The 27,580-nt window shown below is 39.1% G+C and overlaps 1 protein-coding gene across 5 annotated transcripts in view; it reads right to left on the reverse strand.

Annotated features, from left to right (window-relative positions):
* Positions 1-27,580, reverse strand: part of FARP2 (FERM, ARH/RhoGEF and pleckstrin domain protein 2) — a 78,800-nt gene that overhangs the window by 21,434 nt on the left and 29,786 nt on the right. For all 5 annotated transcript variants that reach the window (XR_007245328.1, XR_007245327.1, XM_048506623.1 and 2 more), the window contains exons 8-14: positions 23,847-23,994; positions 22,259-22,354; positions 20,475-20,638; positions 20,219-20,287; positions 18,344-18,401; positions 17,362-17,614; positions 18-181 (exon numbers count right to left, since the gene is read on the reverse strand). Coding sequence is in view for 3 of the 5 variants with exons in the window: in XM_048506623.1 (XP_048362580.1) it covers positions 18-181; positions 17,362-17,614; positions 18,344-18,401; positions 20,219-20,287; positions 20,475-20,638; positions 22,259-22,354; positions 23,847-23,994 (952 nt within the window). In the remaining 2 variants the exon portion in view is untranslated. The remainder of the gene's footprint in view (positions 1-17; positions 182-17,361; positions 17,615-18,343; positions 18,402-20,218; positions 20,288-20,474; positions 20,639-22,258; positions 22,355-23,846; positions 23,995-27,580) is intronic.

Consider the following 27,580-nt stretch of genomic DNA (forward strand, 5'->3'; position numbering starts at 1 on the left):
CTCCCTTCTGGTCTTACCTTGCGTCTTGCTTCCTCCTCTTCTTCTGTCCTGGTGCCACCGGCATCGCTCAGGACAGGGCTCAAAAGAGGAGATGAGCCTTGACCAGCTGTGTTCATATTCACATGAAATGGAGGGTTCAAGGTTATTGGATTTTTTGTTGTGAAAGATGACAGTTGAGGGCCTACGGATCACATGCAAAAAGGAAGGATGGGAAAGAGAAAGTTTTGCTCTTAGTATTACTACAGTTTTATAGCAAACCCACATGTGCATTTGCAAAGGAAGTAGTCACATTTCACTGGGTCTTGAAAACAAGAAAAGAGTTAAAAAATAAATGAAATGTGTAGAAATAACGCCCACCCCAAATTCCTGTACCACATATGACAGGTACAATTACAGTTTTATAATTTGCCTTATCCCTTTTCAGAAGATATATGACAGAATCTTCTTGGATATAAACAGAAATTAGGAAAACATGAAGGGGAAGTTTTTCGAATTCAAAGAATGGCTGACTTCAGAAATAGGAAATAAGCTCAAGAATCAAAGACCACAAAATGCATTCCCTTCCCAACTCTAAAAGTGTTTAAAAGAATTTTGTGCTCAACCATCCACCCGACATGCAATTTTTTCTTTGCCTTGAAACCACATTGCATCATTAATTGGGTGGAGATGGTGCTCTCATCTTTCAAGTAGCGTTCAGGGTGTGTCTGGATGGGCCACAGAAACCAGATAATTGTCATGTAGCAAGCATCTCTCAGGGGAAGGTGGGAAACTGGCAGACAATATTTTAGCATGATTACAGTTTCCAAGCTAAGAGAAATGCTCCAGTTCTCCTAACCTATCCTCTGTAACAAGCAACAGTAAATAAAGCATTGAACAAACAGGAACCATTTTGTAGCAGAACAGAATTTGAGTTCCTGGCGACCAATTTCACCCCCCACAGAATAAGCTTTTGAGTGTTAAAGCTCGCTTTGTCAGATACAAATAGAATGATAGGAAGTCACTCACCTTTAACATGTTGAGCAACTAAAACAGCTGGAGCCTTGCTTTTGCAGGCACAGAGTGTGCTCTGTTTGATATATGGGGAACAGATATTATAGGAACCCTGTTCACATGTTAGCAGTGAACGCATGCATGTTTTGCACACATGTGCATAGCTTTGTTTGTGAGAAAGAACCAGCGCCCATTCACTTTACAACTGGGGACCAGAACCTGGGTACACGTGAAGTTTAAATCACATATTCAGCTGTACATGTGTTGAATGTAACATGAGAATTACTCAAGATGTATATAAAGAAAAATCAAGCACAAAATGTACAGACTGTACATGCATTCACTGTGAACAGAACTGGAATGCCCGGGGCGAGCAGGGAATTAGCAGCACAGTACTGCTTGCACACTGGACTATATTGCCACAAGCCTCTACACAGGCTGTTAAATCTCATTATTCGTTTACAGACGAAATACCTTTCCTTTAGAAGGTTCTTGAATTTATACAATGCTGAACTTTCCCCCAAAGAATATCTCATTCATTCCCATGGTAAAGCAGTTGGCGAAGACCAGCACACTCTGCACTAACAACACAAAATGCTCCCACAGATCTATAGCCACTCCCACTCCAAATTCCATTCTATGAAGTCTCTGAAAAACAGCATTAACCTTTGAGCTATGTCCAGTATTATTCATTCTTGCAAGTGACCTATTTAAAACATTTTTTAAAAGCGGTAGACTGTCCCAAACTGTCAAAGTGATCCTGTGGTGTAATAGACACACAGTCCTTATACTTATTTTTAAAATAACAGAGATGAAGAAAGCTGGAGAACTAGCTGCAACCCTTCTGCTCCACACTAGCAAAAGGAACTGATTGTTGGTTTTTTGACTCAGAAAGCAATGCTTTCTTTAAATTCATGTAGGCAGGGTGAAAATGGGGAGGCAGTACAAAAGGGAGAGGAAGCCGAAGTGCATTTGTTCACACTGACCGACTAACTTGGGAAGCTAAACACTGTTACACTTAGTCACCTGGAAGAGATTCAGAACATCAGGGATGAAGTTAACTATTAACATCCTTCGACCAAACTGCTATGTAGCATTTCAGCTCATGCAGTTTTCCCCGTTCCAACTTCTTAGTAAGTTCCATAGCACAAGAATTTATTGGCATTTGTTCCTTGCAAGGAAAGGAGTTTATGGGAAACTTGTTTTACTGTGCAAGTGTAATGCAAAGAAAGGGAATCAATGTTTGTAAAATAAACATGCTTGCAACTGCTTTTGCAATGGTCTATATATATTTTTCTTTTTTAATAGAGAATTAATTTCCCCTTGTGACTAGGAACAATGCACCATGAAGATGCAGTTTGGAATTTGAAGGGCAAGTTTGTCTTTTCTTCGTGGATACACGGGTGGGATATATGGAGGCAGGATTCTGAAGATATGGCCACAGGAAGCCCTGTGATGGGAAGAATCTCCTCCTCCTCTCATGTTGAAGACAGAGCATCAGATTGAAGATTGAACAAGCGTGTTTTCTGTTGCCCCAGAGGCTAGGGCAAGAAGTAATTGATTCAAGGTGCAGGAACAGAGATTCCACCTAAACATTAGGAAGAATTTCCTGACATTAAGGGCTGTTCGACAGTGGAATAAGCTGCCTCAGAGGATGGTGGAGTCTCCTTCTTGGGCAGTTTTTAAACAGAGGCTGGATGACCATCTGTCAAGGGTGGTTTCATTGGCAGGGGATTGGAGTTGATGGGCCTTGTGGTCTCTTCCAACTCTATGATTCCTGCTGATGTTTTGCTGCTGAAAACTAGTACCCTTAACTGAGGTTTTGGGGTTTTTAAAAACAAATACACGAGTTATTCTGGATTCTGCTCTTTCCCCTTTTTTATTTAAGCAAAAACATTTGTATTCCATTTCAAGGTGGTGGTTAAAAAGAAATTAAAATAGCATGTATCTTAAAAACAGGGCGGGGGGACGACAAAAAGCAGGGTCCATCAGAAAATGCTAAATGAAAGAGTCTTCATTTGCAGGCAGAAGAAAATGATAGAGGGGAACCATCTCCCTGGGGAGTAAATTCCAGATTTTTGGTACCAAGACCAAGAAATACCCTTTCTTGCATTGCCACCAGTCTAGCCTCAGATTATGGGGGCACTTGAAGCACAACCCCTGAAAAGCATTGTGTAGATTCCTATCGGAGTATGTATTACTTAAGGTATGCAAGTCCCAGGCTATAAGGGGCATCAGAGGTAAAAACCAGCAACTTGAATTGGGTCTAGAAACAAACGGGAAGCCAGTACAAATGGAACAGTGGAGTGAAGGGAGGTGGGTATGAACTTCATTTAGCCACATTTTCATCTTTCAATCAGTTGTGGAAATGCCATGGATTTTAAAAAATGAAATGGTCATGATAGTTCATTCAAATCAGCAAGGAAGAGTGAAATTTGTGTAGATTAAACTGCTTCTTCTCAATATCAGTGAGCTATTATAAGATACCACATGCCCAAGGAGAAAGAGAAACTGAAGTAAGATTTCAATGAGGAAACCACCTCTGTGGTTTTAATTGAACTGATATTCCTTTCCAGACTGAGGGGGGCAAATGAACTGTGCGGAGTCTCAGCTAAAAGCTACAGGTTTAATGGAAGCTTTAGAAACCAACATCTGGTCTTCAGACTTCCATCTCTCATTTCAGTTTGCTGAGACTTTCTTTATTCGGTGTCCAGAACAAAGATCCCCAGTGCATGTGAAAATCACACTTCCTTTAACCCCCAATCAAGTTGCTGTGCTTTCACAGAGAGGGCTGTGCTTCAAAGTAGGAATCTCATGTCAGTATGCATATGTGGTACCTCTTACTAACAAAATAATTTATATATTTCAAATAGATTTAATAAGTCATTTTACAAATGCACCTGTTAGGGGGGGAAAGTGACAAAGAATCAAGCCGATTCTGACAAGATTTACACCTCCATAAGGATTTCCTCATTAAATACTTGGTAATCCTAAATTAATGTTTTTCTTAAAAGGAAAATGTTATCAAAACCACAAATTGACACCTTGTCTTTTAAGTTAGTTCAGGTTAAAAGATGTTTAGAAAATGTTACTTTTAAAATATTTTCTAATTTTTCATGCTGGAGCTTTCAAATGTTGACCTGTGTTTGTACAAGAAGAAATTCTTCAAATAGCAATAATTATGAGCTTTTTGAAACAACAACAACAACACCTTCAAGTGGTTTCAAATGATCCAGATGGAGAAAACTGATGAACTGGTAATTTGCATAAATACATTAAAAGATGCACCAAAGTAGATTTTGACTTCAGACTTAATACTATGTACTCTCTAGACATTATATCAAGATTTCACCCCAGGGCCAGCTCGGAACCTATTTAAATTCAGAGAATAATATAGAGATACAGTTAATTGAAAAGGTCAGAGAGATTAGTACAAACCGTTCAAAATTCTGCCCTATATAGAATGAAAACATGGACATTAGATAAAGCTTTAATTTTTAAAATGACTAATTATTTTAAAAGATTAAACAAGTCATTCTGTAGTTCCATAAAGTGATGTTCCCACAATCACTAGCTGCTTCTGAAAACAGAAGGCTATGTAGCTGTTTACTGCATATTCACAATCTCTTCTTTCAAAAAGTAATGTGAGTTTCTCAAAAAAAGAAACAAAAAACACCAAGAATGAGCATTCCAAACCCACATATGGCCTAATATGAAAACAAAAAACACCAAGTTGCAGACATGAACTTCCTCTAGAATAAGTTGAGATGTCTGCTTTGTATGAAACATTTTAGCACACTGTTTTGACAAGGAATGTATTTTTCATTTTCCCAATCTCTAATATAAATCAGAAATTTTGCAGAGATATGATTCTACCAGAGTACTAGTGGGATGTAAATTTCTCAATTTTCTTTGCTTGTGTGTGTTTCTGGCAACTTAATACCTGTTTTACTTCTTTACCATTGAATGTTTCCACATGGAGCTTGGAATCCAAATTGTAGCTGGGCGTTGTGGGGGAAGCACATGTACCCTAATTTCCTGTCTACTCTTTGGGTTTTCCCTGCTTTGCAGCGATCTCTGTCAAACCTGGCTCAACAAATAAATATGCACGCCATGTGGACAGGAAGGTGTGCATTTTTAAGGTCTTATTGGCACTGGCCCCTTGGTGCAGCATGGTAAACTGCAGTACTGCAGCCAAAGCTCTGCTCATGACCTGAGTTCAATCCCGACAAAAGTCAGTTTCAGGTAGTTGGCTCAAAGTTGACTCAGCCTTCCACTCTTCCCATGTTGGTAAAATGAGAACTCATCTTGCTGGGGGTAAAGTATAGACAACTGGGGAAGGCCATGGCAAACCACCCTGTAAACACAGTTTGCCTAGTAAACATTGTGTGATGTTGCTCCATGGATCAGTATTGACCTGGTGCTTGCACAAGGGACTACTTTTATCTTTATTGATATTGGCACTGTTTTCCTTGTCTTGGTCTGTGGCTGCCATTTGCCCAGCCATCATTCTGGGCTTTTTAAAAAAATGAGAAATTGCTAGATCGCTGTTACAATGTTATTAAAAGATCTATTACCACAATCACTAGTTTCCTGGAATTTCCAGCTTTCATTTTAAAAGATGTTTCTAAGTTATTTCATTGTAGAAAGATAAAGGGAAGGGAACAAAAAGGTCTGGAGGCTTAAAAAACAGAAAGAAAGGTAGGACTACAGGGCAAACTAGTCAGTCATTGCAACAGATCATTATAATGCTTTAACAATTATTGATTTAGGAAAAACCTTTTTAAAAATCCCTGCAGGTGGGGGTGGGCGGGGGGAGAGAGGCTGACTTTGGGGCTACTGCTAGGACAGTACAGGAGAAAACTGTTGAGTGAATGCTCTGTTGCCACTGCAGATGCCTCTGCATTCACAGTTGGAATGTGAACAGAGCTACGTGGAGAATAGTTGCTGTGTAGATGCAGCCATTGTTTTCAAGGGGATCTTTTAAAAAATATTCTAATGCAAAACCATGTTATTTTAGAACAGTGCACATTTCTGATAATCCAGTTCATATACAGCACTCAAGTTTCCAGAATCACTAATTGGATAAATCAGTACTAGCCCATATCTTCTAAAGTCCATGAACTCCAGCTTTTCATCACATGCATGTTTGTGAGAGAAAAGAGGCAGAATAGTACAAATTCAGAAATCTGCTATTTGCATCTTTTCAGTTTCTTAATAGGTACTAAACTTTTTGCCTGAATTTTTTAAAATTTTAACTATAGAACCATACCAAATACTTGGTATAATATTTTTGTTAACAGCATACCGTAAGTCATAATTCTCCGGCTTCAACCTAGTTCAGCCATGAGCTTCACTTTTGTGACTTTATGCATGGCATTCTTGCTCAGCCTCAGCACCCATCTGTAAGATATTAGTGGCTTACTTTTATGTAACTTTTCAAAGGATGTCTAAATTATGATGTAATATGCTTTGAGCTCACTTTATACATACATAAATACCAATCATCATTGTTCACGACTGAAAACAGGCACATCGATTCAATAATTTAACAGTCAAAACTGTAAATTTTCTAAGAAGCCATCTACCAGTCACAACAAAACTCAAATTTCAACAGTAAAGCTTAATCTACACATTAAAAAGATTCTACCCAAATGTTGATATAGTATCAAGGGCTCAGGATTTAAAGTTTTGGAAACTTACAAAAAAGAAGCAACAGGCTGTATTCTACAACTATAGCCAATTAAATATGGAGCCCCCTCCTCCAAAAGGAGGGCCCATGGTTAGCTCAGTAGAGTCCAGGATCTATATTCTAATTTAAATTTAGGATCTAAATAGATCCAGGATCTATATTCTAATTTAAATTTAGGATCTAAATTTAAAGGGTCTAAAATAATTAGGACTAGATGTGCACACACAAGATTAAAAAAAGTTATTGTCAAGGTTTCCTTCCCCATCATCTCCAACCTTACTGTAAAAACTGGTCCAGAACTTACTGCCTATTTCTAGAACTAAATTCATTTCATGTAGATGTCACTCTTGCTATCAGAGTGCCTGAACATACATCAAAAAAAGAAATCAGTGTTAACATAAAACTATGACACACAAGTGAATAGCAGACTTCTAATGATCGCACAATTGAGAGAAAGTGAAAAACCCAGGCTTTGTGCTTATATTCTTTTGCAAAAATATTGAAACAGTAATCCCACACTCTTCTGATTTTCTCACCTAAGTGGCGTGTTTAGAAAACAGGAATGTTAAGGACATATTTACTTACCTGTAATGAAAGGGTCTTCAAGAGCCAGTTCAGTGCATTCATATTCAAAGAACACAGCTCTTCAGTATGTTGCCGCAGTACCAAAAGCTACTATACCAAAAGCATTCAGAGAAAGGTCCTTAAAGTAGAGGACATCAAGATAGTGAAATGCTTCAAAAGGTAATTTTACTTCATGAAGTAAAGTGTGGATATTTCCACAAAGCTTATTTGCCTCGAGTTGAATGCTGTCGGGAAGTATGCTCCCCCTCCCATTTCCTACAGCATCATAGTGCATTTGTGTGGCCCTCAGTTTCTTGGCCTTGATCCTATCTTTCCCAAATACACTCTACTCCAAGGTTTTGAGAAAGATCACAGCAAAGCCTAGTTGGCTGCCACATGGCTGGACATTTTCAGACTTTGATGGTGCTGCCAAAGCAAGAACCATTTCCTCTCCACATGGCAAGGTTTTTTCTTCTTTTTTAATTGGTGATTTAATAACATATAGCATTATACCAAAATAGACATTAGGTTGTCTAAACTCTCATCTTTCACTTTAACAAAAAGCAAGTATCTAGCCCCAGTCCTTGCGGAGATATATGAAACCATGTATCTCTGCAACAAAATAGGCTAAAGGCTAAGTTTTATTGTTAAATGAAAGCTGGGAATTTAAAGAACCTGAGGCATATCTTAGTGTAAAGGTATATCACATGAAGTCATCAATTAGAAACACTACAAGAGAAGCCTGTGTTGTGGAAGCCCTGTCACTGCTGTACTGTATTAGCAGCAGCAGGAATAGGAAAACCACAGAAGGCTGTTCCCATATGGAAAACACCTGTGTGTCTTTCAGTTCCCTGGGTACCCTAAAACAGAGAAGCTTCTTGATATTAACTGTGTAAAATTATATCACCAGAGTATAAGAAGTTATTAATCACAGAGCTTCAATCAAGTGAGTCAATGTTTTGTTTCTTTTTAAAACAAGTCAGAAGACATTTAACAAAAAGGGTAAACTATACCCTTCAATGCCAAAAGAGTAAGCGACATAGAATGGCCATTTGATGACAACATTTTTACTGAAAGATAAAATGGACAAACTCATATGGCAATTCACATTGTTATTCTACAGTTTCCTGAATGTTTCACTGAAATAAAAAAGAATAAGTCTATTTCATCTAATACACGTGGATAGTTAATTATATTAAATGGGTTGTTAAGAACTGGACTACATTATTAACTAATGCGAAAAAGCTAGATTATTCCTTCATTAATTGACCTATTTAAAACAAAATTGTTTTTGCTGGCGAGTACATATTAACGTAGGATGGAGTTTTATGATGTATGATTATTACTGCATTACCAGGAACCAGATGTCTAAAATCATTCAATTGCCTCAGAGAACTTAACTAGGTACCAAGGTTGGAGAGGCCCTTCAACTTATAGGGAAAGTTCTCAGTTGGCTGCTATCCAAGAAACATGTTGCCTATTGTCTTTTCTGCTGCATTCCCTTTCAACACTGCCAGCACTACACAGACCACTTGGCTCACCTTGCTCAAAGGCTATTTTAACAGCTCAATCAACTCCCGCAAACACTTTCCAATATCTCAACAGCAAGCCCAATCAACAGTACACACTTTGTTCATGTGTTTCTTATACTGCAAAACCTCCGAGGTCCTGCAAGACTGAGATGTTCCACTAGCCCCATGGTTGAGGACAGCAGCAGTTTTCATCCTGCTGGCCTCCCTTTCCTCTTCCCCTTTCCTTTTTAATTATTGTATAATTGTTCTTAGTTATTTCCTATCAGATCTTTTTCCCTCTGATTGGCCTCCCTTGTTGTTTAAGGCATCACTGAATCGTATTAAGTGGGGTTTAAAATGTTTTATATGTTTTCAATTGTTGGGAATTTTGTTAGAAGATGCCCTGAGCCCAACCTATCAGGAAAGGGCAGGACAGAAACCCAAACAAACAAACAAACAATTAAAAAATAAATTATTAACAACTTTGATGTAACTATAGCAATTGCATTTATATCCTGGTCATCTTCTAAGGTGCTCATTTTATCCTCCCAGTAATCCACCGAGGTAGGTTAGGCTGAAAAAGCTAACAACTGGCCCAATATTACACAATGAACTCCATTACTGAAGAGGAACTGGAGCCTCACCAGTCCTAGTCTGATGTACAGTTCCATCACTGCCTCCAAATTTTGAATTCCAGGGTTTTACTGGAAATGAACAGTCTGAACTGAATGCATTGTACACAGCAAACAAAATCTTTTAAAATACAAACAAAACTGTAACAATGGAAAACAAAAAAGAGTAACTTCACATAAGCATTATTATAAAAACAATGAAATCCAGTAATCCTTACTGGTGTCAGTGGCGTAACTAGGCAAACTGGAGCCCTGGGCAAAACCTGAGTTTGGTGCGCCCCCCCAGGCATGTGCCTTGTGTAACGCGCACCCCCCTGGCCCCCTTGTAGCTATGCCCAGTGGCATATCTAGGCAAACTGGAGTTTGACGCCCCCCCCCCCCGAGCAGCTTCCCTCCCCCACTGTGACCAAACAATGATTTTTTACACCAGGTCGTTTCAAAGTCACCATCACATTATAGAACATCCCCCAACTCACAAATCTGAACACAGCAATAGGCCATGCCACACAGCAGAAATAATTTTTTTGAAAACATTTTCAAAATGCTTTCAAAATGTTTTATTACTGCTATGAAAACATTTTATGTTGTTGTATCCAGTACCCCCAATTGGGGGAAACAGCATCACTGTCAATGTTATTTAAACTGGGAACCCCAGATTCTCCCTTTAAGGTACATTTAAAAGGAGAATCTGGGCTCCCTAGTTTAAACAAGTGATGCTGGAATCCACCCCCAAACAGCATCATTTTCAAAGGTGTTTAAACTAGGGAGCCCAGATTCTCCTTTTAAATCCATTTTAAAGGGAAAATCTAGGGTTCCCAGTTTAAACCACATTGAAAGTGATGCTATTTTGGGGTTGATTCTCCCCCACCCTGAAACAGCATCACTTGCAATGTTTAAACTGGGGACCTCAAATTCTCCCTTTAAATCCATGCCAAAGGGGGGGGGAATGTTTAAAAAAATCTGGGGAAATTTGGGGGTGTCTGCTGTCAGGAGTGCAATTGTTAAGCTAGCAGCACCAAACTTTCAGGGTATCATTAGGAGACTTTCCTAATGACACCACCCAGGTTTGGTAAAGTTTGGTTCATGGGGTCCAAAGTTATGGACCCTCAAAGGTGTAGCCCCCATCTTCTATTAGCTCCCATTGAATGGGTGATGGGGGCACCCCCTTTGGGAGTCCATAGCTTTGGACCCGCTGGCCCAAACTTCACAAAACCTCAGTGGTATCAGTAAGAGGCTCTCCTGATGATACCTCCCAGGTTTGGTGAAGCTTAGTTCAGGGGGTCCAAAGTTATCGACCCTCAAAGTTGTAGCCCCCATTTCCTATTAGCTCCCTTTGGAAACAATGGGGGATGGGGCACCCCCTTTGGGAGACCATAACTTTGGACTCCCTGAACCAAACCTCACCAAACCTGGGTGATAGCATCAGGAGAGTCTCCTGAAACATCCCTGAAATTTTGGTGATGCTAGCCTAAAAACTGCGCCCCCTGCAGGCCAAAAACAGAAAACCCACTAAAATACCAAAAAACCCACAAATGAATCCTGCATTTTTGGCACCCGCCACAAGGGGGCGCCCTGGGCAACTGCCCACTTTGCCCAATGAGCATTACACCCCTGACTGGTGTAATCAAGCTCATTTAACTATTTAATTTCTTTGTGACGTATCATCTAATCTGAAGGTCTGCAGCCTGTTATACAATTAAAGAGCTAAACTAAGTCAAAATTAAGAGCAAGATAATCAAAAAAGATCCCATCTAAGAAAGCCCACTTGTATAACTGATATATAATTTAACATAACCGACAACTGACATACTGATTAATAATCTATATAGTTGATGAGTTCTTTATTAGCAAGTGGCACACATGTCACCTCACAATAAGCACATACATGTTCACAGGAGCATCTTGTGTGATAGTTTTAGTGCACTTGCATAAAACTGTACATGGGTTACCACTGGATTACTAGATGTGGTTCAACTCCATAATTTCCTTTTCTGTAAAGCATCTCTAACAAGCTCTTTGCCTGTTACTCCTGTCATTTACTGGTGCTTTAGCTTCCCACCTATCCCTCCAGAATACCTGAATGTGAAGATTTAATTGTCTTTTCAAAGGAACCATATTTGGTTTCATACTGAACCACAATTGACTTGAGAGCTAAAGGTTGCAGACCTCTCACCTAACCTGCATCTGCAAGAATAAAGCTAACTAGATTTTTACTTGTTTATATACAAAGTAATTATGAGTTAGTCTGAAGAGATCATGGCCATGGATGTTTTTTTTCTAAAAAGCAATCACAAAGAAACTGGTTTGAAAATTCTTATATTCTATGACATTGTTAAGTGGTTTGAGAAATGGCTACTCCTCTAATAATTAAACAGCTAATCATAAAAAAGTAGCCTAACAATACCAGTAGCAGCAATGGAGAGGCTGTCTATAAAGAAGAAAAATAAAAGCTAAGCGCATATATTTTTGTTCATATCAAATTCTTCCTCATTTTATTGTATAAACAATTTTAATACTCAGAATTAGTACAAATTTGAAAATATCAATAATTTCAACAGAGAGCAAAGATATATAAAACTAATTTTAACATTTAACGTATTAAAATGATCACAAGAAAAAAAGCATTTCCTGAATATATCAGCACCAGTTTTGCAAAATTGTTGCCCATACCAAGGTGCAAGTCATCTGGACTAACTTGTAAATATGTGTCCAATAGTTTCTGAAGACAATCTTCAGAAGCACATGAATACAGAGAATCAATATTTTTGGAGATGTGCCCAACATAATTAAAGTTATGATTTCACAGTCAATATGGCAAATTTACAAAATGTTAATTAAGATATTCCCTCCATTGGTTTGAATTACCTACTAACCACAGATGGAAAATGTAGGGAATTATTTTTATTAAGTGGATGAACCCTGTAATAGTCCACAAATAAAAGTAATCAACTTAAACTACAGGTGAAGATAAGCAAAAATCTGTAAAAAAAACATCACATTATGCACACTGAATAAATTATATGCAGGATTTATTTGGAGATTATGTTAAAGAGTAAGTAACGTGGGAATTAGTGTTACCTATGCTTTAAAAGTCTGAAACCTTCAAACTTGCAAAATGACAATAATGGGAATGAATTACCAACAGGTAGTTTAGCTAATGCCCTTCTAAGGGCTTAATATACACACGCCAGCTATGCAGAATATGTATGACAGGAACTTCATTGTAATTCTAAAATTAATGAGCCTCTTTTAAAGGGGAACCTGAAAGCAAGATTTCCTTATTTAAGGCAAGGTGTAAAATACAAGTCAGATTACTTTATAACAAGTGGTATTTTTAATTCTACAAAAGTTATACTCCCAGATTATGTGTAGGCAGTTCTGCAAAACTTGTGCATAACTGCTAAGTACAGAACATTCACCTATATTTCACCATTCACCTTACCTCCAGTAAATACACTCTCAGACCTGAATGATTTCTTATGCTTATAGACAGGTCAAAATATAGATTGCTGCAAGCATAGCTTTATTAAAATCAGTTAGATATTTCATACTATTTCCCCTTGTACCATAAAGTGCAATCAAATACTTTGTCAACATACCATGAAGCTAAATACATTTATATAGATAATGCTGCAACTATGAAAATAAGTACCCATTATGTAAATATCATTCATCTTTCACCCAACCTAGCTGACAGAGAAGCTAATTTTAGTCATTTACTATACTCAACTATTTACATGAACAGTACTAAAATAGAAGACTGAAATGCCACGCCAAGTTTTACAGACACAAGTAATTTGCTACCAGCAGTTATATCTTTGCTAGTGTAAGTTGAGGCAAGGCCCAATATTTAAAATCTTACTGGAATTCAGACTATAGCACAATTTATTAGGATGAAAATAAAAAATGGCTTCTATAGCCCATCTGACTTGAGAAAGAACAAGTGCTGGACTACAGCTTTCTAAGAAAAAGGGTAACCTTTGAACCCTAGAAGGGAAAAAGACATCTCTTGGCCTCTCGTGTAAGTAGATATTTCTACATGGTTATATAAAGGCATGGCCTTGCATGAGCTCTAGAGAGAAAGTCTAAACCCTTTGTTCTTAACAGCATCCCAATCCAAATTTTATTGTCTACTCTGCCATCCAGATCCTGAATTGTTACAAACCTCCAGGGAGCAAATAACATTATCAAACATATTTCCTTTCAGCTCTGTTTCAGTCTAAATTTCACTTCACAGTTAAGACGTTGCAAAAAGAATTATTTTAAATTAAGTTTTACTAAGAATAACTCACAGGCTCACATATCCAAAATATGAGATCTACTTCTTATTAGGTATGGTTAATTAGATATGTTAACAATAAAAAAGGTATATTTTTGTTTTTAAAAGCACTTAAATTTAAAAGTTTATAATAAGAAAAAGATCTTACAAATAGGGTTTCTTTTTTAAAAAAGGCTTCGCTGGTTTTTTTTAAAGGCACATAATTCATAATCCCAAATGACCTTTCTAAAACCCTTTGTGAAAGTTAGTGAACATCAGTATTTTCAGGTCTTTCTGAAAATGGTATCCTAAATTTGAATTTGAGCACACACCTATTTAAAGTTATGCAGGTCTTAAGATATTAATTCAATGGTCCTAAATAGAAAAATGGTAGTGGTTCTACTCTACTAACATACTCAGCAGGAAACATTAACTATTTAAAATTACCAAGCACTTCTTTTACACCAAGTATTTTAAAGTGAATTGGAACAATCATGTCTTACTTGTGAGAAAGCATGCCAAATGATCTTAACATATTAGCTGGCCACAGGAGTTATCTGTATGAGCTACATGTTAGCAGATTGTGACCAATGGCATGTATCCTACCATTCATCTTAGCAACATTTGAAGACTTCCTCAAACCTATTGAGTCCTAGCTTCAAACTTAACTGACTCTTAGCCCAGCAAAAGAGTAATCTGATATGGAAACTTTCTTTTTTAATATGACATCCAAACCTTGTCCTCTGTGGTATGTGTTATATTAAGGCATTACTAACTTAAAATGAAAATTATCTAAACAGGATAAATATTCAAGCATATTCGGCCATTAAAGCTATTGCAAAAACTGTTAGCCAAGGCCAATCATGTCTATGGAAAGGCTCAAATAGAGCAGAATGTAAACTAAATTAACAGGTAGCCCAAAGGTAATCCTTCCTTTAACTTAAGCCATACATTGGTTTTGAACCTGCCTGGAATTTTTGCACAAACAAGGGAAAGAAGGATGATTTTAGCCTATTCCCTATTCTATAGCAGCCCAAAAGGCCCCCTAGGGAAGGGAGGAATTGGCAAAATTCATCCACAAACACATAAAAATTCTAAATGAGATCCATGTCATTGAGCAGATTAATGTAATAAAATTTTAGGTCACAAGACTGGGGCTCTTCCTGCACAGTGGCAGCAGCGCTTCTCCACCGGCATAATTTATGCTGGTGGAGGTGTGGGGACTGCTTGCACAAGCAGTCCCGGCGCCCTCCCCCACTCACCTGCCTCTCCACCATCTCTCTGGAGGGCTGCAGGGACCCTCCCACGCTGCCCTCCGACCCCTGGAGATCAGAGGACAGCGTGGGGGGTCCCTGCAGTCCTCCAGAGCGACACTGGAGGGGCAGATGAGTGGGAGCAACTGGGAAAGGGGCGGCTTCCCTGCGGTGCAGTTTGCACTGTGCCGCCGGGAAGACGCAGTTTTTTTTCACACCGCCCGGGGAAAGGCAGGCGATGCAGCAACGCTGGCCATGCGAACGCTCTCCCAGGGATGGCGTTTTTGCTGTCCCTGGGACGCTTTATTTGGCCCGTGCGGAAAGGGCCTTAGAGTATTTAAAGACTTAGGTTTTAAAGTATGATGTCATACAACAGGAAATATAATCACAGGGTATGCCAAACTAGCAATATTCTGCTCATTTTAACGGAAAACTGACTACTTCATACGCTGACCAATCTCCACATTATAAAGGCAGTTATTAGACCAAAAAGACAGATAAGCCAAAATTATTTTCAATGCAGGATTTTGCCCCAGGCACAAGCCCCACTGGTATTTTAGCTTGTTTCAGGCATAAGATTTTGTATATGTGTTTTGCATCTACTCCCACAAACTTAACAGCAAAGCAGTCAAATTTGCTAATGCTGAACCACCATAACATAGTGCTCCATACCACGTTAAATATGAGTCGTGTTATATGCCGCCTTCCCACTGGAGATGTGTGCACATTCTTCTAACATTCATAAGGTCACTTCCTTAAAAGCAGCACTTCAAAGTAAAAGCTGAGGCAGTTTCCTCCAGCATTTTTCCTAGCTCAAAACAAGCTTTTCATATCTTGATCCAATTAAGCTGCAGGCTTTTTTTCTGTTGTGTGACTCATTACGTCACAATAAAACATCTGAGAAAAGCATAGTAACAAGCCAAGAGCTTTTTCACAATTCTTCTCAAAAGGTTCCCATCCAAATGCTACAAAATACTGTAAATTGAGTACTATTTGTAACATGTGTCTTCATTCAGAATTCACAGTGATACCATACATACTCTTTCAAATGTCACCTCCATTTTGATCCATGTTAGACATGCAACAAAGTTTTCTGTTTGTTTTGCAGAGGTTCGAAATATTTCAGTGACAACTCTTCCCTATGTCAGACTGAATTCAACAAGGCCTGGTGCAGAAGAAAGTCAGTTATGGTAGATCGCCCTTTATCACAGATGTGCCAGCTACCTTGAGACACTAACAAGGTTATAATATAGCACACATTAACAACGTTATAGTGGATTATATATACCATGGGATGTCTTACAATTTACAAAATTTATCTGTGATATTTTTTGAGGAGAGGCACTTAGTGCACAAGTTTAAAATCCAGCCACTGGAAAAAACTAGGACAGAAACTATCTACATTCTACTTGTTTTAAATCCTGATTTTAGACAGAATAAATGAATGTGCCACTTTAATCAAAATCTTAATGACTTGTATGATTTTTTTCTGATTTGTCTTCTTGGGCAAGATTCTTCAGATTATTATGAAAATCAAGACTGAAGCTCTCTCCAGTAGCCTGAGCAAAGGGATTGCTGAAAAAGAGGTTTATGTCTAATGGGGCTGCAGTTTCAGAAGCCCAGGAGTCATCTGTACTGCTAGAATCTTCTGTAGTGGTAGGTGGATAGCTCAGTTGTTCCAATTGATCAATAATGTCAGTGAACTGAAAGGCTGAGCTAGATTCAGAGCGAACGGAATATGCTGGAAAGTTCACCATAGAACTAGCTTCTGAGTGATTAGCTGAGCTGTAACTGTGCAAAAATGACGTACCATTTAATGCCAAATTGTTGAGAGAGCTACTTTCAGAACGATTGTTTATCAGTGAACTAGTTTCAGAAGGACTCAGAAGACTCTGCATTCTGCTTGCCTGAGCTTTAACTTCAAATAATTCCGAGGTATCTGATGGGTGCTCGTTCCCATTGAAATCACTTTCTCCTTCAAATTCAAACTCATCTTCCATGTTCATATCTACTGCTTCTATGGAATACCTGTCAGGACTTGACTGAGAAGATATATTTTTTTGAAGATTTTCCTTTGTTAAAGCAGGCGAGCCTGAGAGATGTCTAGAGAGAGCCTGAGAGAGACCTGATTCCTGCAACTCCAGACCGTCATACAAATAAGAAAATGCCTCAGACCCTCCAGCAAAGAAGGAAATTTCTGCTGGATCATCATCAATGAACTCCTCTGAGACGTGCAATGGGGAGCTAGCCAGTTTTACAAATGGGACACCCCTACCCTGGGGCTGATGCTCTCTAGAAGCTATGGACATGCCCATGGTAATGTCATCCTCATCATTGTCATTTTTACAATTAACCCTATTTGGTTTGCCACACTTCTCTACTGCTATATCTAAATTACAGCCACTCTCATCCCCAGGACAAGCAGGGCTGAAGTTTCCTGCAATATTACAAAATCCAACACCTTGGAATGTCTGGAGTACTGGTGATCCAGGTTGCTGTGCTACTTTCTTCCCAGTTTCTTCTGATGGTCCACTATTTCCTTCTGCTGTTGAGCTCCTTGTATTTGATATTCTGGGTTCCAAAAAGAAAGGGTTGCTCTCTGTGAAAGTGGGCACACTTGCAGTATTTGTGGATGGCATATTATCCAAGTGAAAGGAGGCATATGTACATGCATTAGGCAGAGGGGCTCTTGATCCTTCTGTAAAAGAGAGACACTGGAAGAAAAGAATACATTGTAATTAGGTAAAATATTTTAGCATACATCTAAACATGTGCACTTGAACTGTCAAATTTGTATTATTCAAGTAAATTGAGATATTTTATTCAGTGAACCATAACATATGCTTTGGAAAACACAAATGTAAAATTTTACTACTGCAATCCAGCAGTGAAATACTGAAATTTATCCTTACCACTAGAAAGTACTACTACAATACATGATTATTCATTTTATTTTTAATTTACTAAATTTTTATCCCACCCTCTTTGACTGAGGCGGAGGGGGGGGGGACGGGACACATCCCCACTGCGTGGAAGGCTCTAGGGCAGTCGTGGCGAACCTAAGGCACTCCAGATGTTAATGGACTACAATTCCCATCAGCCCCTGCCAGCATGGTCAATTGGGCATGCTGGCAGGGGCTAATGGGAATTGTAGTTTATGAACATCTAGAGTGCCATAGGTTCGCCACCACGGCTCTAGGGAGCGGAAGATGTAAAGATCAAAGAAGAGGGCCAGCAATCCACAACATCTAAAACAAGTCTATAAGTAATTTCAACTTTTACTGTAAACTCATTTATTAAGTACCAGAAGGATTAAAATTAACATGTGCATCAATAACAATAAATTGCTAAAAGAAAACATGTCTGTTGATATTTCAGAACCAAATAGTTTACTTTCATAATCTTTCTAATCACAATGTTTAAAGATTCATTTCAAGACCAACCTGTTTGGGTGCATCAGGATTCAGGGTACGAGCAGACATTCTAGTTTTGCTGTGCCTCCTGTAAACAGAGATTATGCTGAGAATACCTGAAAAATAATTCTTTATGCTTCATCACATTTCAACCAACCAATTTAAAGACTGAACTAACCTCTGAAGAAGATTAGATATCTTATCCTTCTTCAGAGATCAGTTAAATTATTTATAGATTCTAAAGATAAATAATAATAAGTAGGTAAGCTTTGAACTTCATCACAGAACCAGCGCCATGTTCTTTGCCGTCGGAATAGCCTTTGTTGGTGAGCCTATAGTCTTCTGCGCAGCCCCTGCTTCCAGGGGACAGTTCCCCTCGTTCCCAGAAAGGAGGTCAGAGGCCCACTGCATCTTAAGACTCTGGGGGGTGGGGCAGGAGGGGGAGACAGCCCCACTACATGGAAGGCTATTGAGAGAGAAAGCTGTAAAGATCAGAGAAGAGGGGCAGCAATCCTGGAAAGGGTTAGGTTGGAGGAATTAGAGTAAGGAGAGAAGGGAAGGAGGCAAAAGAGGAATAAATGCACAAAACAGGCAGAGAAAATAGGCAGGGTGGAGCAGGTAAATAGGCAGGGTAGAGCAAAGCGTCCTACTCCCCTTGAAGGCAGGAATCAAACTGGATCAAAGGGGACAGTCCCTCTCGACAGGAAGAGGAAGAAACTTCATTTCCTGCCTCCCCAATGGGAGGATGGGAACCATCCACAAGATGTTATCTAGCTCAGGGGAGTACCAACGATTACCAGGGCAAACCTAAAACACTTTCTTGGGATTATTGAACAGATGTGAGTGCGGATACTTGGGACTGCTATCTGTGACCATTATTACAATTATTATTACAGTTATTACTACAAAACTGGATTGTATGCACAAGAAGAAAGCTGATCAAGACAGAAAATATACAAATAAACCAAACACAATAAACTGGGCACAATGAATACTTCAAACAGGTAAACACAGAACAGGATGAGCTTTATTTAAAAAAAATTAAATGTTTTAATATTTATTCAAATGACCAACATGCTCAAGGTCTAGAAGCCTTATGCAATCTGCTGATTGTGAAGCTCAGATCCATCAAAAGACAACATCTTCCAAGTTAAATTGCACCATAGCATATTTTGTGACTGGCCCAAGGACACCCAGCAGACTTCACATGGTAGAGTGAGGAACTGAACCTGGTTCCACAGATTAGAGTCAACCACTCTTAACTGCTACAGCATTAGAGTTACTGATGGTCAAAATAGACTGTACTGAAGCAGACTGGTAAATACATTCTTTACTTCTACATGTGTTCAACACAATTTAGTTTTTCCATCCCAGGTGAGAAAAGGCTAAATACATTTTTGCAGAACAGAGATGGGAACTAAGAGATTCACTCATGCAATTAACTGAATTACTAAAGTATCTCACAATGATCTCCACATGTTATTAAAATATACAATAATGGAAAAATTTAGGGTGATTCACAAACAGGAATAGAAAATGAAAAACATGAAGTTGTTGCTTCCAGATGGCATGAAGATTCTTGTCCAATCAACCTTCACTCACCTTGCTGAGTTTAAGATTCATTAAACGTTTGTAGATTTAACTTTGGGGCTTCCCACTCAAGTTAACTCCTAATCTCAAGTTTTTAAAATGCTTCATTATACACATGAAATCTGGATAATACAGATGTAAAGCCAGATTAAAAAAACAACCACAGAATGTGTAAAGGAACACTAATTTTAACAGATGATGGTTTAAAATTTTCTTTAAAATATACTGCTTATCTGCACAGAAATTATTTATCCCAAATATGAGTAGAATTCTTCTAAAGGAACATTTTAAAAGTTGCATTGATAGAAGGATTACCTTTCATAAGGAATTTTTTTCAACCCACTTTCTTTAACGTAATCCACCAACTGTTTCTGTGTACGCCCACTGCAAAGCAATAAGTATAAACATTATAGCCAATCTTCACAAGTAGTACATAATATTCTGAGCTTCATGCAAATAATTCTTTTACTCAAGGAATAAGATCTTAAATCTTTAATTTAAAAGGAATTACTTCAAAAAATTCTTTTGGATTCCATTTTCCCACAACAAAATGAGTTTGTTTATATCATACCTGTATCTGAAAGATGATCCTCTGCTGAAGAAGACTGCTTTGCCCTTTGGTTTTGGCTGATCAAATAACCTGAAGAAAGTGTGATACTCAACACAGATTTTCCAGAAATTCTTGCACTCATCCCTACTGCCCAAAAGAAACTCCAAAGTATCTTGATAGGGACCCTAAAATTGAAAGGACAAGTGGCATTCAAATAAAATTAGAGTAATCATAGTTGCATGCAGATCCTGAGAATTACTGGCAAGAAAGAGAATTGAGCATTTTAAACTGAATTTTTCTGCAAAATAATCCTTGTTTGTTTGGAGAGATTAATGTAAAATTTAATGCTGACAAAATTCACACAGAAATCAATACATAAACAGTGCACTGGAGGAGTGTAAGAACTATTATCCTTACAAGTGAATTCACACAAGTTACTGGCAGAGTAGCACACAAGCGTACACTAGCTGTTTATGGTGTATTAGTGGCTTGAAGGAAGAAAGAAACCCACTTTCAATTTACAAAAACTCCCTACTTAGTTGTCTGGAAGTGATTCTTACCTTTCACAGCCATCCAGGTAAATGGCTACATATAAGCCTGACTTGCACCAAACACACTCATGTTGAAATATGTAGTATGCTACTGTTCTGCAGTCATAAAGCAACTAGCATTTGAAACTGTCACTGACAGATTTTTATTTATTTTATTTATTTTAATTTATTATTTCTATTTTTATACCGCCCTATCCCCGAATGTTTAAATATTGAGCAACAATACAATTGAGTAAATCGAAGGAAATATAAAATTAAGTAACTGGTTCAGTTTTACATCTGAACCAGACTTCTGAGATAAGAAAAAAATCTCAGGACTTTGTATGCTGTCTCTGATGCTCTTTCTACTGCTGACCCAGATTAAAATTGAACTAGCAGCCCAATCCAGATCTGGGAGGTGGCCGGGGACAGCGCTGCTACTGCCTTGCTGCCTCCAAAGGGCTTTCTGGTGGCATGGGGAGGCAGAAAAAAACAAAAAAATTCTTCAGCTTCCCATAGAGCTTTTCAAGCCCGATTCTCAAAGGGTTTTATTTATTTATTAAAACATTTATATACTGCCTTTCCTTGTGGTTCGAGGCAGCTTACAATAGCCTTGTTTAAAAGCATACACATTTTAATTTTAATCAAGGTCCGTGACAGCCACATGTAATGCTACAAGCAGATTCAGCTAAGTTTGCAAGCAACAGAGGAAGGTGCATGTGATCCTATGGCCCACTGGCAATCTCCATCTGAAACCCTCAGTTCAGCTGGGCCTTGAAAGGACACAGGAGATATAAATCCAAGACCAGACTTCATTCAGGCATATTGCTGGAAGCACTTAGTTTTAGAATTGCAAAAAATTTAAGAACACAAGTTTTGTTAACTTTTGTTTCATTATTTTCAGTAGCTGTGTTGGTCTCTAGCAGATGAACTAGATTCAAGTCCAGTAGTATCTTAGAGACCAACAAGATTTTTGGGGCACAAGCTTTTGAGATTCAAAGAGCTTTAACTCTCAAATGCTTAGTGGTGGTGGAAAGTACCATCAAGTTGCAACTGACATGGCAACATTGTAGGATTTTCAAGGCAAGTGATGTTCAGAGGTCGTTTGCCATTGCCCACTTCTGGTCCAGGAACCCTGTAAATTGGAAGTGTGGCAAAAAGTCATCTAACCCTTTCGCAACTCTGCAGGTTCTGGAAAGAGAGTTCATGTGAGTAAAATTATGTTATTTTAACTAATGTTAAACAAGTTTCAAACATTGCCATGGCAGTACTTACATGCACTTCTGGGTGCAGCTTGATAAGGAAGCGTTTTCTTTTAAAGCTTATTTTTCGAACTTTGGACCAGTTGAAAGTATTGATTTTTGTATTACCCTATTAAACATAATATAACAAAGTTGAGAAAATAAGCAACATTGAAGTCTACAAAGTCACAGCTGTACACTGTTAAATGTATTTTCTACCTAAACATTACCCTTTTAATTGGATTTTATCATCTAAATAACATATTTAAAGGCCTTTAAAGAATCTTCCAAAGTAAATAAGGAAATAGTTATAAATCCCACTTGCCTTTGTTCATTTAAAGAAGGCAAGCAGCATCTCCAGGTATTGAGATTTCTGTTAAATCCTGGATTTTAATTTGCCTTTATTTGGAAATAGATAATGATGTTTCTGCTATGCCAAAATGGTGAGACAACACTCCTAGTGCTATGAGATATGATCCCTTTCACAACCACTTTTCTGTGGAGTGAAGGAACAACTACAGCTTTAAACAAAAGCCTAATTTCAAGGCTAAGTGTGAAATTTGCCATGAAAGGCCCTTTCTGCACAGGTACTGAGCAGTGGGGCATTGGCATAAATTATGCCGATGGACCCCCCCCCCCCCCGGGGACTGTTCACACAGACACACGGTAGGGGACTGTTCGCACGGTAGGGGTGCAGGCGAAGGCAAAGCCTTAGCACAGGCTGCGCCTTCCCCAACCGGCTCACCTGTAGGCCAGGGGACGCGCCCCCCTGGCCAGAGCAATGGCTCTGGGAACGGAGGCCAGGGGGGCGTGTCCCCTGGCCTCCACAACGCGATGGAAGCCAGCAGGAGCAGGTAAACCGGTTGGGGAAAGCGGGAGGGAAATGCCGCGTTCCATCTGCTGCCATTCGCACAGCAGTGGGTGGAAGGCGCCACTTTTGAAAAACCTCGCTCGTGGGTTGTTGTTGGGGTTTTTTTGCCATCCCTGGGGCGCTGTATTCCACCTGTGCAGAAACAGCCCAAGGCTGAAAAAGAGAGCTGCAAATTGTGCTGTACTGCTCCATCTCAGAGGCTATGTTTTAGCTTTGAAAGCTGGAATGTGATGATGCAATTGCTCTACACAACTATTCATAGGTACAGTGGCAACCATGACATGTCTCAGGCTCTACTCTCAACATAAAAGGCCCAAAAGAAACTATAATCATGCATATAAGTACTCTTTCTCCGAATCCAGAAAAAAAATTACCCTCCAAGCTTCTATCTGAGACAGCTTTCCACTGGTTTCTGTCTGTGGTCCAGGAAGATGGTTATGATAGTCAAGGGAATTACTGCTCATTCAGGACTAATTATTACTGCACCAGCAAGAAAATGGTTATTTCTACTTCTGGGTTAAAGCAACCAATTTTGCAACATTACTAAACATCGTATTGTCGAAGGCTTTCACGGCTGGAATCACTTGGGTGCTGTGTGGTTTCCGGGCTGTATGGTCGTGTTCTAGCAGCATTCTAGCAGGCTGTGTTCTAGCAGCATAGAGAATGCTGCTAGAACACGGCCATACAGCCCGGAAACCACACAGCACCCAAATTACTAAACATCCTTTATATTGAGGATGGGTTTGCTTACCTGAAATACTAGCACACCTGTGTGTGAAACAGCCAAATTAATTTTTGTCCCTTCACGGTCAGATGCCAGATAAAATCTTATACCATACATCTCCAGCTTCCGAGCTATTTCAAGCACCTGGAAATCGGATTCTGCAGGAGTTTGACCCCTATAATGTTTATAGGAATAAATATACAGAAGCTATATTTATCAAAAACTGGAAAAAACCTACGTTTCTAATTAAGTTAAGAAAATTACATTGATCAAAGAGGTCACTAAATCGCAGGGTCACTCAAGTTATCTATGTGAGAGCAAAAAGGGAAAACTATATAAAAATAATGCAACTAGTAAAACACAAGGCAAACTATCATTAAGCCATCATGAGGATGAAAGTTGATTGTCCACTGATATTTGGATGCTACATCCTTCATTTAATAAATTTAAAAGCAAATCTTGAACTCTTCACAATTTTGGGAAGGTGAACAATTCCTCTTATGTAATTTGAAATGTAATAATGACAGACAAACCAATATTGATCCCACAGCCATTCTCAAGGCACTTATAGCACAAGGGAGTACACCACAGAAAATGGACACAGCAATTTGACCACATGTTCTTTACTATGTGCTGAAATGTTTTTTCCCTATTCTTCACCATACAAAGTTGCAGTGTCCTACATAATTATACAGAATCATCAATAAACACTGCACTTCACAGAGTAGTCGCAGTGTCCTACATAATTATACAGCATCATCAATAAACACTGCACTTCACAGAGTACATTACAACATGATCCAAGGAGCTCCAAGGATCCAATAAAAAAAATTGAAACTAGTCTGTGAATATCTATACACTAGTTAAACACCCACATCTATGATTTGCTTCAATTATTGTTGAATTTTAGTCCTGTACTCCCATTCACATATCCTGCCTTTCATTATCATATTAGCTTACCTACTAGACGTCACTAATGTTCCCCACCAGTGGTTGTTAGAATCCACTCCGTAATTCAACATTGAGCCTGTCAGTCTATTTTCAGCTCATCTCACTCAGTTTCACTTATCTAAAAGACAGGTTTTCCTTGCCAATAATGAAGTAAACTTGTCTTCTGTTTTCTGTCAAACCTGGTGCTAAAATGTTGATTGAGCTGGGCCTTGGCAATCATATTATCTTTTGAGCCAATTGTCTATTTCTCATGTACTTTACTGAAAAAAGTCTGTAAAACCACACATACTACATTCAGCTCTATTTAGCTGATGGCCTATGCTCTCCTGATCCACTGCCCTGGCCTAGCAATTCTTAACTGCATGCTTCCCATTCAGGAGACTCCTCTTTGCCAATTTATCCAACTGAGGGGAGACATCAAGTTCTCCTGTTGAGGGCAGTATCAAGACAGGTCTTTGTGTCAGTATCAAGATTTTTCAGACATGTCTAACACTACAGCCCCACCAGACAGACTAGGAGCTGTACAACAGATTGTACAGATAAGATAAACATGCAGCTTCCAGTTGCTGAAGCACACCCCACTTGTTCAATACCAAAGGGAGAGCGCAATATACATATATCTCAGGAACTGCTGAATGTACAGTTACAGCTTTGTCAAAACAATGGTTGCCTTTGTAAACAGTTTCCACAGGACCCAAGACAATTCATTCAGTTTCAGTGTATTGTCAAAAGTTTCCACAGCTGGAATCAACTGGCTGTTGTGGGTTTTCTGGGCTGTGTGGCCATGGTCTGGAAGTTTTTGCTCCTATTGCTTCAGCCACATCTATGGCTGACATCTTCAGAGGCATGTCATGGTAAAATGTGCCACAGAGAGCAACGCATCTTACCCTGGCATGCCTCTGAAGAAGCTAGCCATAGATGTGGGTGAAATATTAGGAGCAAAAACTATCTTCCAATTTCATTAACTGGTTTCTGAAGAGACTCCAAATGTTACTTTATTGAAATGATATCTGCAATTACTACTACGTCCAGGTGGTAGGCGATGGTAGACATGTATAACCTGAATACACACTTGCTGCCTGGTCATATGGTAGGAGAGCAAGAAAGCACTTCACAAGCAGTAGCAAAGATGGCAGCAGTGACTTAAAAACAGACAGTGGCAACAGCAATATCCAATTCTGGCCTAGCTGCTTTCAGAAAAGCAAACATTCCAGGCCCAATACTTTAAGTGACTGTCTATCCTGCCTACCATCTCATCAAAAGAACTCCTAGCCCCATAAAACAACATGAAACTCACTGAATGACTCAGATTGCAAGCCTTATGTTTGCAAAGAAGCTTTATGAATTGTTAGAAGAACAGCCTCCTGTGCAAGCTATTAGAAACAGCTATACAAACTCTGGTAACTGTAACATAGCCCACTGATTTGAGATGCTGCTCTATGCTACCCCAATATTCTGCAATGATTTTAAAAAAATCTAGCTAAATAATTTCCAACTCCATGGTATTAGTAATACTAAAATGATAGAAATTATATACCTCCTGTGAGGAAGTTAAATGCTTGGCCTATACAAGTTCTGACCAGATGTGTTTGATGGGGTATCTCTCATCTCCCAGAAGTTTGCTGTATTCAAGGGCCTCGTTTTTTACCTGCTGGATTTAGCACACCTAGAAAAGATGGACATCTCGTTTTTTCCCTGCCTGAAAAAAGTAGCAAGATGACCTTTGCCCAGTCCTACATAAAAGCAAGAGAGGGGGGAGGGAAGATGTGGCTTTCACTAATGCTGAGTTTCTGTGTCAGGTTGCATTTGAGACTCGAGCACAAAAGAGGGACTGGCATCAAGACATTAAAACCACATGCATAATAGTTCAACATTTAATCCCAGCGTGGGATTGCACAAAAGATCGATAATGAAAATAAAGTTGTCTTTTGTGGGAAAGCTAGTACTGGCACCAAAACAGTTCTACATGCTGGAGTATAAGGAAGAGATTGAAAAAGGAAGCAATGGTTGGTACAGAGGTCACTAAGAGGCTCATAAGAAGAATGCCCATGTTGTGATGTACAGGAGCCGATGGACCTTCTGGAACCTGAACCAGGAAATACAAGCATTCTAGTAGTGATAACACTGGTTTTGCAGCAGCTGAAGAAACCGTAGGCAACGGCTGAGAAAGATGTAAGCACGTTTGGCTTCCTGGAAGACTGAGGAGGGAGAGCAGACTCACAGCCAAAGCAGTTATTGTGCTGTGGGGATGGGAGTGCTAGAAAAGTGATGAGGGTCTCTTACGAGGACAGCAAAAAACCAGGATGTAATAAAGAACATGTATTGTAACTGGGATTACTAAAATTTATAGACTCCGCGCCAGCAAGACAGTACTTTGAGGTGAGCAGAGTAGAAGAATCTTCCAGTCCCAATCTGATATACAAGCCCTACAGCCCTGGTACCAGACACGAGATTACCTAAAGAAGCATCCTCTATTATTTTCCCAAACACTACTTGAATTTTGAGTCAATGCTATGATTTGTCAAAATGCTCATGAAAAGGCTAGTGTTTGTTCCAGCCTGTCATGGGTTTGAGGGATGTTGGTTGTGATAGAACCACAGCTAGAGTGAAAAGAGAATCTTTATCTGCAACAGTGTGGTCATACTAGATACAGTTGGATCCAACCAGCCTTTCAGCTGTAGAAAAAGGAAGGAGGGGTCCCTTTAACCACAAGGCTATGCTTAACAACCTGGGACCAGCCAAACAAAAGCCACTGCAGTACTGTGGCTAAGAAAGGAAGGGAACTGGGTGGTATTTATTCATAAATGTCT

This window comes from Sphaerodactylus townsendi, linkage group LG08, assembly GCF_021028975.2.
Source record: "Sphaerodactylus townsendi isolate TG3544 linkage group LG08, MPM_Stown_v2.3, whole genome shotgun sequence".
Lineage (NCBI taxonomy): Eukaryota > Metazoa > Chordata > Lepidosauria > Squamata > Sphaerodactylidae > Sphaerodactylus > Sphaerodactylus townsendi.